At 41.7% G+C, this 14810-nt stretch overlaps 1 protein-coding gene across 2 annotated transcripts in view; it reads right to left on the bottom strand.

Annotated features, from left to right (window-relative positions):
* Window positions 1–7340: 7340 nt before the first annotated feature.
* Window positions 7341–14810, bottom strand: part of LOC149455633 (cytochrome P450 2K1-like) — a 76958-nt gene continuing 69488 nt past the window's right edge. For both annotated transcript variants that reach the window (XM_089686021.1, XM_089686022.1), the window contains 2 exons: window positions 8492–8633; window positions 7341–7853 (listed from right to left, as the gene is read on the bottom strand). In XM_089686021.1, coding sequence (XP_089542147.1) covers window positions 7675–7853; window positions 8492–8633 — 321 coding nt within the window. In that variant the 3' untranslated portion in view covers window positions 7341–7674. The remainder of the gene's footprint in view (window positions 7854–8491; window positions 8634–14810) is intronic.

Raw genomic sequence — 14810 nt, 5'->3', positions numbered from 1 at the left:
AGAGGTTGTGTCCTCGAAACGATAATGCACTAGGTCGGTGCGCCCTTTTTCTGTTTCTCCATTTGTATCCAGTGTATTTGGACCACCCCGGTCTGTTGAGGGCAGCAAGCAGTGCATATTCCAGAAAATTCCAGAACATTCCTATTGGGTCTACTGAGTCCTTTCCTAGCGCAGGAGTAAAGTGTTTGTTGTGTTGGATTTACTGTATTATCGACATCTGGACACCATGCAGTCATCTCCGAGGCAATGTCAGAAAAGTGTTTTCTATGGCATACTTCTTGTCTTATTGTTTATTAATAAGTGCCTAGTGCCCACCCACTGGCGGAAAGAGACAACATTAGGCACCATGTGTTAGCAACCGCCTGGCGGTACCTCTAGCAGCCCACAGGACAGGATTCCCCAGAGCGCGGAGTCTAAGCCCAAGCCTGTTTGTTCACCAGGGCCCCTGATGGTGGGGTGGACTTGGAGCAGACTGGAACCAGGTCGCGGCCCCTGAGTACACCCGTCTGTGGTAGAGGAATCCGCCGGGGGTCTGTGCAGGTGGAGAGCCTGACATGAAGAGGCAGAAGGCGGAAGCAGGGATGGCTGGATCCGTGCCGGATGGATGGACGGATGAGCGTGGTCAGACGGGCCAGGTCGGTAACAGAGAGGTCAGCGTAGTACAAGGCAGCAGGCAGAAGAATAGTCACGTCACTTGCCGGGGTCAGTACCAGTAGTTCAGATCAGGTAGGAATATCCAAAGAGAGGTCAAACGTAGCCAGGGGTCAGAGCAGGAGAAGTCAGCAGAGGTCAGGTCCAGGCAGGTCAGCAACGAATCTTCAGCAACAGAACACAGGAATCAGATCAGACCAAACGGCAACTTGTGTCTGTGCAGGGCTGGTTTAAGTAGCCCGCCCTGCACCTGACAGGTGCAGCCTAGGTCCTAGTGCCTGCCCAGCACCGTCATAGGCGACGGGTGCGCCTGGGTCCTAGTGCCCTGCTGCCTGCATGTCTTGACAGACACCTATGCATGTGCAGACCCATGCGTCGCGATGGTCCCTGACACCATGTGATCTTATCAGGCTCTCTATAAATGCTTGAGTTGTGCAGTATCCAATATTGGCTCTGAGGAAGAGGGGATCGCCCCTCAAAACGGGTCAGCCCTTTGGATCACCTACTCCCAAAAAGACTTGTCCAGGGGATGAGGTCGTTCTCATTCATTGTTTGATCGACATGCCATTTGTTCCATGTCTTTTGTGAGTATACATCTGTTTTTTATTTGAATAAAGGTATCACTGAGGTAGTGTGCTAGGCTGGTGTGCACTCTGTTCTTTGTGGGGTTTTTTTAGAAGGACGGGCTCTATATGTTTTATGAAAGGGACTCTCTATGTGACTTGGGTGTCAACCTTCCTTTCTCTCCCCCCCTCTTTCCCCCCTCCCTCTCTCCCTTTTCTTCATCTATCTCCTGCTTTCCCATCTTCCCCATCTCTCTCTCCCCCTCCTCCCTCCAATCCCATAGCATACAATTGTGTTCTTATAAGGATTATTATATATATACACTGTATATACACGTACATACATTATAAAAAAACTTTTTCAAGCTATGTCCCCACTGAAATTTCCCCCACTTCCTACCTTGGTGTCATCAGGGCAGGAAGTGGAAGAATCTCTCTGTGAGGACATAGCCAGCAATTGTTTTCTAGTATACTTTATATTAAATATAATATGAACATTATAAGTCAACAATTGCAAGCTATGTCCCCTCAGCCCCAGTTCACACCAGTGCAACTTGTCATGAGATTTGATAGATCAAGGTCACATGCAGGGGCGGACTGACAACTCATTGGGGATCATGGGGCCCCTTTGTCCTTGCCCAAACTCAAAAAAGCCTATGAAAAAGGTACCAGGGGCATCTCATGGGGCCCCCTACTGACCCCGGGCCCTCGGGCAGTGCCCGAGTTTCCAAATGGTCAGTTCGCCCCTGGACACATGACAAGTATGGAACTGTTCGAATCAGTGCAACTCCAACATGCACCAATTTCGAAAAAAGGCACTCTTTTTGGCAATTTCATGTGTGACTTTAAGTTGCACAGATGTCAGGCAAGCTGCACATGAAAATGCAGTGAATCACTCTGCAAGTGAAGTAGCGTGATTTATAAGCCACATTCGGTGTGACTGGAGGAGGAGGAAGACATGGGATAAAGGAGATGGGACTGAGGGAGGAGTTGGACATGAGCTGGAGAAAATGAAACTGGAAGAGGAGGACATGTGATGGAGGAGATGGGACTGCAAGAGGAGGAGGACATGGGATGGAGGAGATTGGACTGAAGGAGGAAGAGGATGTGGGATGGAGGAGATGAGGCTGGAGGAGGTCATGGAATGGAGGAGGAGGACATAGAATGGAAGAGATGGAACTGGAGGAGGAAGAGGACATGGAATAGAGGAGCACATGGGATGGAGGAGATGAGACTGGAGGAGGAAAAGGACATAGGATGGAGCAGGGGAAGGACATAGAATGGGAGAGATGAGACTGGAAGAGGAGGACATGGGAGGGGGGAGATGGGACAGGAGGAGGAGGAGGACATGGGATCGGAATCAGTGGGGTAGATTCATTGGGACGGCCAGTGGGCGGGCCCTGGGGAATGTTGGTGGTCGGTGGGGCCCAGGCCTAAAGATGTACACATACTTAAACGGCGATCACATCACCATAACGGCACAGCGAAAGCAATAATTCTAGCACCAGATCTCTATAACGCTAAACTGGTAACCTGTAAAGGCTTATAAAGCATCATATATGGATATTTCTAAATTGCAAAGTTTGGCCCCATTTCACAAACATGCGCAATTTTAAAGCATGACATTTTTGGTATATGTTTTCTTGGCACAAAAGCATATTTTGTATTTTACAAAAAATTGGGTATTATATTGTGTGTTTGTGTGTATTAAAATTTCATTAAAGTGTATTTTTGCGTTCATGTGTAAAATTGTGTTAGAAAAACCATTAAGCAAATACCGTGTGACATAAAATTTAGCAAAAGCCACCATTTTATTCTCTAGGACCTCTGCTAAAATATAAATAATTTTCTAGCAAAAATACTAATTATAGAAAAAGGCCTGATCTTAAAATGGATAATGCCTGCTCCTTGGATGTTGAGATGTAGTACGCCTATACCCTGTGTGAAAAATAACTTGTTAATATAACATTTTTGTAAAAAAAAAACCCTGTTTATTTCATTTCTTCATTTTCAAAAGAATTGTGAAAAAAAATTAGAGCTTCAAAAATCTCACCATGCCTCTTACTCAATACCCTGGAAGATATACTTTCCAAAAAGGGGTCATTTGGGGGGGGGGTATTTGTACTGCTCTGTCTTGTTAGGACCTCAACAAATGAGATAAGCAGATGTGTGAAAGGCATTGAAGCACTTTATTGATAACTGCTGTGTGATGTGGCATTTAAAAGCAAAATGCCAGCATTTAGCCAGCTTCAATCTTCAGTCATTATGAATGACAACCGAGGTCATTCTGCACCTGTGCTGTCATTCTGCACCTGTGCTACCATAGGGGGAGATGCAAACAAATATAAACAATTAATGATCTTGCCATTGCTGCCTTAACTTTATTTTTGCATATTGGAAGGCCGAAGAACTGAGTCAGTAATGAAAGCCAGCATTTCCAGGCCACATCCTGGAAGTTCCCAGGTATGAGCATGAAGTATCATAGTATGTGATACGTGTGGCCTGTCAGGAATCCAGAATGTATCCTAAAAAATGGAAGTTTCCAGCATTGGAAGATATACTTGTGTGGAACAGGTCTTCTTGCACAGCTTTCCCTGAAGCAATGATTGGCTTAAAACTTACTTCTCTTATCAAGAAGATGTTGGAAGCTTATGACAGTAATGGTTGAGTGTTTAATGTGTTGAACGCAAGACCCACTGAATGAATATCTATGTGAGTTCAATCCCCTGTTTTTGGTAGAGGTTTAGTGTGCTTGCAGCAATTCAACAATATAGAATATTGAGACATTGAAGTATGAAACTTTTAGGGGTTCATGCACACCAATGGCAAGCTAAATTCTAAGCAGAAACTGGAACATGCTGTATTTAAACTCAGTGCAACACATGCCAATGTGCTGTAGAGTGCTACAACTCACAAGAAGAAGTCTCTTGGTTCCAACTCCAGACCAAAGCACATCAATGCAATGCATAAAAAAGCATGCCATTGCATGACATCTGAAATGTGTTTTTTGCGCATGAACCTGTAATAAACATTATGCAAGTGGTGTGTCTACAGCATAAAAATTGTGTAGCAACCTCTAGTGTGATACTATAACAGTGTAGTGTATTATAGGCAAAATCATTGTTTGTGACTCATGGTAGTTGGGTCATGTGATTAAGGCTTGGTTTTGCAGGTTAGTTGGATGTCTCTACAGGTTGTGGCTATATCGCCTCCTGCTGACTCTGAAGGGCCATAGATCCTTCCAGAGGTCAGTAAGAAGGAAGAGGTGGGGGCCTAATCTGCATATTCATGGAGGGTCAGGCCAATCCCAGGTTTGAAGGCCCTGGTAGAGTAGTGGACTGACCTATAAAGATGGGAGAGTCAGGCTGACAGTCTTGTCAGGTGGAAGATGAAGTGCTGAGGAGACTGTTGGTGTCTAGGAGGGGTACCCTAGGTCTGGGGGGGGGAACCGGCCTCTAGGCTGGGCTCGGGCTGGCTAAGGAGGATACATTCAGTGAAGAGGCGTGGATTGGATTCAAGGTCTGGAGCAGCAGGGGACAAAGAGGATAGTGTGAGTACAGGAGCACACTTTGGGATCTACAAGGGAAAAGACTGCCAAATGTATCAAGCTTTCTAAGGACAGCATTGAGCTCAATTCTTCATCCTTGTCCCAGGAGATCTTCCAAGAAGCCAGGAGGGCTGGTATTGCTTGCAAGTAGTGGAGCTGTGAGCAGCTCTGTAGGGGGAGAGAAGACATGTATGTATGTAGCTACAAGAAGTAAAGTGATTGTTGAGGGGCTGCTAGTTCCTCACCCATAAATGACAGCTGCTACTGATCCGCAACGACTGACGGATTTCAGGAAAAGAACAGTCCAGGATCTGGTTTTGTACATAGAAGGGATGTGTCCCCTTTCCATTGTTTCAAGCCAAATTGGGCATTGAATAATCCCTATTTCCCTATCCAAGTTGAATTCCCCTAATAAAACAACAAAACCAAGCTCATGGACTGCTCACTGTCTTTGGATACAGGTCTGTGTGGAAAAATACTTGTTACCTGGCTGTACGGAGGGAAATTTAGGGGTACCTACAACACAGCAGCCTTCACAAGGGTAGTGCTACGTTTGTATTAAGAGATTAGTGTAGATTACTGTTGTCAAAATGCTCCTTTTAATCTCATGGGTAGGAGGAGCGGAAGATCATATTGATTATATTCACAGTTCATTCTAAGAGACAATAGGAAAGAGAAGAGTAATATTCAATTTGCAGAACAAAATGCTCTGACGAGGCATTCTTAGTAATCTGTATAATCTGAAGCTATTCGCAGTGCTTTGCATAAGTATTAACCCCTATCATTTTTCCACATTTTGAGTTGATACCAGCTGAATTTACTATGTAGTCAATTGTGATATTATGACATGATCTACACAAAATAGCCCTTAAAATGTTTTCACTAATAACTGTTTGCCATGTAACCCCTAAATACACTCAAACATACACTTGTTTCTGAAAATGCCAAGAGCAGGGTAGGTAACATACAGTATCTAAACAAATAGGGATGAGGTGAAAGTACTTGAGTTTGGTTTGGGTTTTGTTTGCCAAACATTGAAGTTTGGATGCCAAATACAAACACTGTTTTTCATAACCTGGGTAGCAACTCAAAGCTACGTGTACCTCTTAGGGAAAATTTTCTTTAAAGTACTTTATTAGTGTTTTACACTTAAACGTAGATATATTTAAAAAAAAGTATACACAATTAATGTGCTGACAGACCAGGAGTAGTTTTATAGGATATTTGGTATTCCTAAAATATGTTTATCTCTTATGCCAGTTTTTTTTTTTAAATGTCCGGCACTTAAAGTGGAAGCAAAAACTACATATGCTGTATACTGCTGGATCTATGTAAATACCCTATGTCAATCCGCTCTGGTCCGGTTCAGCTCCCCTGTGACATGCAGCGCTTGACAATGGGGCTAAATTCGGGGAGCTGTGACGTCACATATCAGCTTCCATTGCCCATTTGTTGGTGGTGCTCCCTCCTTTCCCTTACATCAGCTCCATGACTCTGGGTGGCCCAGAGCTTCAGCATCATGGGACTGAACTGGAGCAGATTGAAATAAGGTATTTACACAGACATTTTTTACAAGCATTATACAACACAGGTAGGAGGATTGGGGAAGAAGTGTTTTAAGCAGATTTCTCTGTAGCCCTTACTTCCACTTTAAAGGTAATAGCAGCTTTTATCTTTTAATGTTCACATCAGGCTTATACCAAGAGTGGGGTTCAAACCACAAGGATAATCATCCATTGGATCCTAAGTTCAACACCTTAACCACTCAGTCATCTTGGTCACAAAGCTACCAAGCCAACCAAACCAAAGTAAAGATTATAAACTCTTAAAGTGGTTGTAAAGACTGAAGGTTTAGCCCCCCTTTAATACTCATCTCAGCCCCCTCTTGATCTAGCAATATGCATGAGAGCCTCAGCTGAGACACAGCATCAGGTGCCATTGGATTCCACTGCTGTCAATCACAGACAGTGTGCCAATGAGGAGAGAGCGGGGAGTGGGGCTGGGCCACAGCTTTGTTTTATGGACGTATAGAGTGGGGTTCCGGAACAAGCACTCACCAGTGCCCCCAATAGCAAGCAGCTTGCTATTGGGGGCACTGGTCAAGGGGGAGGAGCCAGAAGTGCAGAAGGGGGACTCGAGAAGAGGAGGATTGGAGCTGCTTTGTGCAAAATCACCACACAGAGCAAATAATTATGTTTGTTATTTAAAAAAAAAAAAAAGTTGAAGCTTTATCATCACCTTCAGGGCCCTTCCTTGACACAGCAAAGTCTACCATTTAGGTTTAGAAGCATTTACTGCACTTCTTCTGGGAATAGAATCCTAGTAGGTCACATCTATGCAGCATCACACACCAGGATGTATCCAACCAGAATCTTTAACAGCTGTTGTGCCAATGTGTGAAAATATTGTGTTTCCATTTTCAAACAAAAACACATTTTAATTTCCAGCTACGATATGTCTGCTCAATTACTCTGACATTGAGGTACAAGCAGTTTTCACTTTTGACTTAAAACATACCATCACACACTATGAGGTGCCCGACCATAAAGCATCATCCACTTAAAGAACAGACCACAAACTTTCACTTTAATGTTTTATTTTTTAAATAAACACTGTTGGAAGCAGTGATTCATTCATCTGAGTTTAGTTTTTATTTGATGATTATGTTCAAATAAAACTTGTTATTTTTTACCTTTGTGAATACACTTCTGTGTATCTTCTCAGAAATGCACAAATGCTTTTTTTATGTCCACTTTAACATTGCTTTGTCTTGTATAATATTTGTTGTACCTTTGCCATTTACTACAAAAAAAATCTTTATTATCAAAATGAAATAGCTGCTCTCTCTCATTCTCCATGGTGTTTGAGGTTCCCAACCAAACCCTTGAATGTTTTGTGTATTGTCCTTTCTTGTCAGGTGCGAGGCACAGCACAAATTTCATGTCTCATTGGTGGAGTTGTGAATCCAACCTCAGGGGTCAGGTCTAGCTTCTCCCCTATAGGGGCCTGGAAGGTGAAGTTTTGCAGCAGTGTGGTGAAAAAGAGAAACAGTTCCATTTTAGCCAAGTTCTCCCCGACACAACTTCTCTTTCCTAGAAGAAACAAATACACCTTTATACTGTAAACACATGTGCTTTGTTGCAATAAGTTAGGGGGAAAAAGGGCCAGGTACTTTTTTGGCCCGGTGGACACTCCTTGCAGACCCATAGGAAATTAATGGGTAGATGCAAGGCAATGTGTATAGACTCAATAAAAACTCAAATCAGACTGTAGATTGGAAACATAGAAAGAAGAATCCAAGCCATTCTTCATATAGTAATCTAACCTTTAAGATTTTGGTTGCTAGGGTAATCTAAAAATGGATGGGACAGTTCTAAAAATGTAAGAAAAGATGTTATTGACACATCTAAATATTGTTAGAATATTCACTTTTATTAAGTGAAAATTATTATGCCATATGTTAGGGATGCTTTGTTAGTTGCCTTCATCAGAAGTGGATCTTGAAACTATTCCTTGTTGTGTTGACATCAGTGAATAGGCCCTCAAGATTGGGAGTGGGGTTTAGTTACAGTGAGTGATAGTGTGAAAGTTTTTGATCTTTCACAAAATAATTAAGAGGACTGAGAGAAGACTGATTGAACCTACAGGTAAAGTAGAATCCTTCTGAAGGTAATCAAAGAACAGATTCTATTATCTACAGTAAATGTAATGCATATTGACTTCGGATTACCTGCTGAAAATGGCAGAAATGCTTCATTTTTCAAGAAATTTCCCTTTGAATCAAGAAAATGTTGTGGGTAGAACTCCTGTGGCTTTTCAAAGTGACTCTTATCTCGAAGTACAGATGTCAGTAATGGAATCACATACGTTCCCTGAATGATAAGTAATTCGGGTCAGTTCCAGCCAACTTGTTTACATACCATAGGCTCTGATTATATCCAATTACAACAAAACATATTTCTTATCATGGATCTAGCTTAAAAGAGTAGTGTCCTAAAAAAAAATCACTCACCTATATGGCTGCAGCACCAATCCTAGCTGCAGCTGTCCCCCGCCAGCTCTTCCCCTGAGAACTGAGCAATCAAACACCGCTGGTCGCTCAGTTATCAGTATTCAGTCTTCCAAGAGCCCTGACTGTTAATCACCAGATCTCTGCTCTACCCTCCGGCTCTCACTGGAGCAATGGGCTGTGGAGGGTGCGGGAGTGCCTGGCACAGGCTCTCAGTGGCTTGCTGAGAGGCTGAGCCAGCTGCTGGTCCAGGCATCTGGGAGATCCCAAGTGTATAGTTGGGATCTTTCCAGAGCCTGGACTGGCTGAGTGATGTCAGCTGACAGGGGGCTTTAGCCCCCTGTCAGCTGAAAATGGGTCACAAGAGTGTAGAACTAATTGCACTCCTGTGATCCATAAGAGAAGTATTGCTATAATTCTCCTCTTAATTAAACCATATACAAAGCATGCAGCTCACAGATGATCTATACTCTAAATTTTACATTTTTATTACAGTGGAAGTACTGGTACATTTAGCAAATGTTCTGCTTTGAGCAGTAGGGCAGGTAAAAGTCCCTTAAGGGAGAATTACCTATATTTCTTGTCACATAGACACATCAGATAGTCTCTCCAAAATATGGTATATATTGTTTTGGACAATTGTCACCAGAACAAGTGTCCCCATTGGAAAATGTACCCTTTAATTATGTTCTAGTAAAAATTTGGAATTTTCCCTTAAAGTGGTCACCTAGACAAGAGGTGAGGGTGAATCTCCTCAACAGAGACACAAACAACAATAAAGACTTGGAAAAGGTTGTAATTCTTCCCTACTCCATCATAAACTAAAAATTAACCTGGACAAAAACATAAACTTTAAGATTAAGACCTCACATCCAATAGGGCACAAGTCAGAGTTGGCTTTTTTTGCATTTATTAAAAATGCCTTCATCATTTGACCCTAAAGATCATATAGTTTTTGGTTACTTACAAAAATTAGGTTAAGTGATGGTTTTGAATTTACAAGGAGGACTTCCTCCTAAGAATTCCTTGTCCCCAGTAAGGATACCTAATTTTAGCCTGCATATAAATACAGGTTCAGACTTTGAGTGCAATTCTAAACTCTTTCATTGGAACATAATAGAACTGATAAAATGACAGACTCTACTTTTAACAGTTGCGTTTGCCTTTTGAATAGAATTAGAAACAATTGAGTACTGTTCCTGACACTTTAATTTGCAGGCGCATACAGTTTTTCAGGAAAAGCTTTCAGTGTGTACTCCCTTCTTCAATGTCCAAGAAGTATCAATGCAAAACGATTTAGCAGAATGTTAAAATAAGACAATATCTGAGGGAAAAACAAATAAATGTATGCAGCAATGGTAATTAAACCAGCATAGTTAGTGAGATAAGACAGAGAAAGAGCTATAGACTGGGGAGGGGGATGGCAGTCACAGAGGGGGTCATATAACTGTTGGGATCTAGAAAACCCAGGTCTAGATTTAGGCTATTATCTTTTGTGTCACATAGAGCTATCATTCTTAGTTCAAAAGTTTTCCTTTCCTGAATAGTTTTGAAATTCTTTTAAGAACCAAGACATTAAGGTCTTCCATAGTGTGGTTTAGTTGTGAGAAATTATGTTCTACAGGTGTGCTGAAACTATTTTCCTCATGTTCTTTGATGGTTTGCCTGTGCAAGTTCATCCTTGTTTGTAACTTCTGTCCTGCTTCGCCAATGTAAGATCCTTTGCTACATTTATCGCATTGAATGAGGTACACAAATGGGTGGACTGACAACTCATGGGGCCCCCGGGCAATAAGGGATCATGGGGCCCCTGTGTCCTTGTCCAAACTCAAAAAAGCCTATGAAAAAGGTACCAGGGGCATCTCATGGGGCCCCCACTGACCCCGGGCCCTCGGGCAGTGCCAGAGTTTCCAAATGGTCAGTCCGCCCCTGTACACAACATTACTGGAGGTGTAGCTGTATGATCGGGTCCCTTTTGCGTGTGTGACACTTTTTGATGGATTTATTTGGTTGCACAGTTTGCATAATTTTTTATTTCAGGGTTTGCTTCAATTATATGTAAAAAATCCTCCTGCGCTCAATGGAATGATTATTATTATACAGCTACTATCACTCAACTTACACCAACAAGTCCAAACAAAAAGAAAAAAAATAGTGAAGCGCTTATATCACATAAATAAATAAAATTAAAGTGCATTCAAAAAAAATATTATAAATTTCATATTCTTTTGTGACAAATCTATATATTACACACTAATACCTCCCTCTAATGGGAGAAAAAAATAGTGCAAATAGTGCAACCAAATGTATTTATGCTTTAGTGGTTCAACACACACTGTGAAGAAACCTATTATGCCGTGCATATAATTAGAAATTCCAATATACAAAAAAAAAAAAAAAAAAAAATGTGAATAAATTAGTGAATAAAAAATTATATAGTATATCAATTATCCACATAAAATAGTACCTAATTCACACACATTTTATATACATCATAAGTGAAAAAAAGAAAAATGTCCATGCATATGACTCTTTTTTGAAAAACACACGTGATCTCCACTTCTAGGTGCAAATTAAATCCTCCAAATGGCAGCAATGCCTGCTCACCTCCCCTCCTTGACCCTCACAGGGCCCCAAAGCAGTTTCCACCCCAGGAGGAGGCAGAGATCCGAGAGAGCCAGTGCAGTTGTTCACATCAGTGGATTGAGGTTGGGTTCAGGGCCCTCTCATACCTGAAGTGTGTTACTGTTCAAATCACCAGGTGAAAACAAAGGGAAAAAAGCCCAAGAAAAGAAAACTAAAGCTGTCACCACATCTGATTGTCTGGAGTGGAGAATTAAGAGAGGAGAAGGAATAAGGAGTCTGCCAGAGGAGATATACCACTGAGGTGGAAACTGCTTTGGGGCCCTGTGTGGGTCAAGGAGGGGAGGTGAGCAGGCATTGCTGCCATTTGGAGGATTTAATTTGCACCTAGAAGTGGAGATCATGTGTGTTTTTCAAAAAAAGCACAGAGTCATATGCATGGACATTTTTCTTTTTTCACTTATGATGTATATAAAATGTGTGTGAATTAGGCACTATTTTATGTGGATAATTGATATACTATATAATTTTTTATTCACTAATTTATTCACATTTTTTTTTTTTGTGTGTATATTGGAATTTCTAATTATATGCACAGTATAATAGGTTTCTTCACAGTGTGTGTTGAACCACTAAAGCATAAATACATTTGGTTGCACTATTTTTTTCTCCCATTAGAGGGAGGTATTAGTGTGTAATATATAGAGATGAGCGAATTATTCAAAAATTCGATTCGGCTGATTCGCCGAATTTGAGGAAGAAATTCGATTCGATGTGAATTTATTCGCTACGAATTTAACTTATAAAAAGGGTTTCTAGGCTTCAGAGAGCCTTTAAATTAGTGCAGAACACTGTACCTTTAATTTAAATGCCCTTGGAGATGAGGAAGGAGAAGGAGAATGAGAAGGATGAGAAGAAGGAGAAGGAGAAGGATGAGAAGAAGGAGAAGGAGAAGGATGAGAAGAAGGAGAAGGATGAGAAGAAGGAGAAGGATGAGAAGAAGGAGAAGGAGAAGGATGAGAAGAAGGAGAAGGATGAGAAGAAGGAGAAGGAGAAGGATGAGAAGAAGGAGAAGGATGAGAAGAAGGAGAAGGAGAAGGATGAGAAGAAGGAGAAGGAGAAGGATGAGAAGAAGGAGAAGGATGAGAAGAAGGAGAAGGATGAGAAGAAGGATGAGAAGAAGGAGAAGGATGAGAAGAAGGATGAAAAGAAGGAGAAGGATGAGAAGAAGAAGGATGAGAAGAAGAAGGATGAGAAGAAGAAGAAGGATGAGAAGAAGAAGAAGGATGAGAAGAAGAAGAAGGATGAGAAGAAGGAGAAGGATGAGAAGAAGAAGAAGGATGAGAAGAAGAAGAAGGATGAGAAGAAGGAGAAGGATGAGAAGAAGGAGAAGGATGAGAAGAAGAAGAAGGATGAGAAGAAGAAGAAGGATGAGAAGAAGGAGAATTCCAAGCCGGCAAAAAGTGTATCTGCAGAGCTCCGCTATTTCTTAGCGGAGCTCTGCAGATACACTTAGTGGAGCTCTGCAGATACACTTTTTGCCGGCTTGGAATTCTTCTTATTTTCATCCTACTTCTTCTTCTTCTTCTTCTTCATCCTCATCCTCATCCTCTTCTTCTTCTTCTGAGGATGAGGATGAAGAAGAAGAAGAAGTAGGATGAAAATAAGAAGAATTCCAAACCGGCAAAAAGTGTATCTGCAGAGCTCCGCTAAGTGTATCTGCAGAGCTCCTCTATTTCTGACAGTTCTCTGACATTCACATTTACAGCGGTTGAAACATTGTATCTATTTGTTTCCATAAATGGAAACAAATAGATACAATGTTTCAACCGCTGAGCTCTGCAGATACACTTAGCGGAGCTCTGCAGATACACTTAGCGGAGCTCTGCAGATACACTTTTTGCCGGCTTGGAATTCTTCTTATTTTCATCCTACTTCTTCTTCTTCTTCATCCTCATCCTCATCCTCAGAAGAAGAAGAAGAGGATGAGGATGAAGAGGAAGAAGAAGAAGTAGGATGAAAATAAGAAGAATTCCAAGCCGGCAAAAAGTGTATCTGCAGAGCTCCTCTATTCTGCAGATACACTTAGAGGAGCTCTGCAGATACACTTTTTGCCGGCTTGGAATTCTTCTTATTTTCATCCTACTTCTTCTTCTTCTTCTTCTTCATCCTCATCCTCCTCCTCAGAAGAAAAAGAAGAGGATGAGGATGAAGAAGAAGAAGAAGTAGGATGAAAATAAGAATTCCAAGCCGGCAAAAAGTGTATCTGCAGAGCTCCGCTAAGTGTATCTGCAGAGCTCCGCTATTTCTGACAGTTCTCTGACATTCACTCCATACAGCGGTTGAAACATTGTATCTATTTGTTTCCATAAATGGAAACAAATAAATACAATGTTTCAACCGCTGTATGGAGTGAATGTCAGAGAACTGTCAGAAATAGGCTATTTCTGACAGTTCTCTGACATTCACTCCTCAACCGCTGTATGGAGTATTGAATGTCAGAGAACTGTCAGAAATAGCCTATTTCTGACAGTTCTCTGACATTCACTCCATACAGCGGTTGAAACATTGTATCTATTTGTTTCCATTAGCGGTTGAAACATTGTATCTATTTGTTTCCATAAATGGAAACAAATACAGTTGCAAGAAAAAGTATGTGAACCCCTTGGGATTACATGGAGTTTTGCATGAATTGGGCATAAAATGTGCTCTGAACGTCATCTAAGTCACAACAATAGAAGAACACAGTTTGCTGAACATAATACTACACAAATATTAGATGTTGCCATGGTTTAATTGCACATAACATGTAATCATTCACAGTGCAGGGAGGAAAAAGTATGTGAACCTTTGGACTTAATAACTGGTTGACCCTCCTTTGGCTGCAATAACCTCAACCAAACGTTTCCTGTAGTTGCAGATCAGACCTGCACAACGATCTGGAGTCATTTTGGACCACTCCTCTTCACAAAACTGTTTCAGTGTAGCAATATTCTTGGGATGTCTGGTGTGAATCGCTCTCTTAAGGTCATGCCACAGCATTTCAATCGGGTTGAGGTCAGGTCTCTGACTGGGCCACTCCAGAAGGCGTATTCTGTGCTGTTGCAGCCATTGTTTTGTTGAATGACTTGTATGCTTTGGGTCATTGTCCTGTTGCATCACCCATCCTCTGCGGAGCTTCAGTTGGCGGACAGATGGCCGTACGTTTTCCTGCAAAATGTCTTGATAAACTCTGGAATTCATTTTCCCATCAATGACAACAATCCATCCAGGCCCTGAGGCAGCAAAGCAGCCCCAAACCATGATGCTCCCTCTGCCATGTTTCACAGTGGGGATGAGGTTTTGATGTTGGTGTGCTGTGCCTTTTTTTCTCCACACATAGTGTTGTGTGTTCTTCCCAAACAACTCAATCTTGGTTTCATCTGTCCACAGTATATTTTGCCAGTAGTGCTGTGGA

Source organism: Staurois parvus, unplaced genomic scaffold, assembly GCF_062004578.1.
Source record: "Staurois parvus isolate SC_StPar_1 unplaced genomic scaffold, SC_StPar_1.0 ptg000390l, whole genome shotgun sequence".
In the NCBI taxonomy this organism is placed as follows: Eukaryota; Metazoa; Chordata; class Amphibia; order Anura; family Ranidae; genus Staurois; species Staurois parvus.
This window is presented reverse-complemented; position numbering and strand designations above follow the sequence as displayed.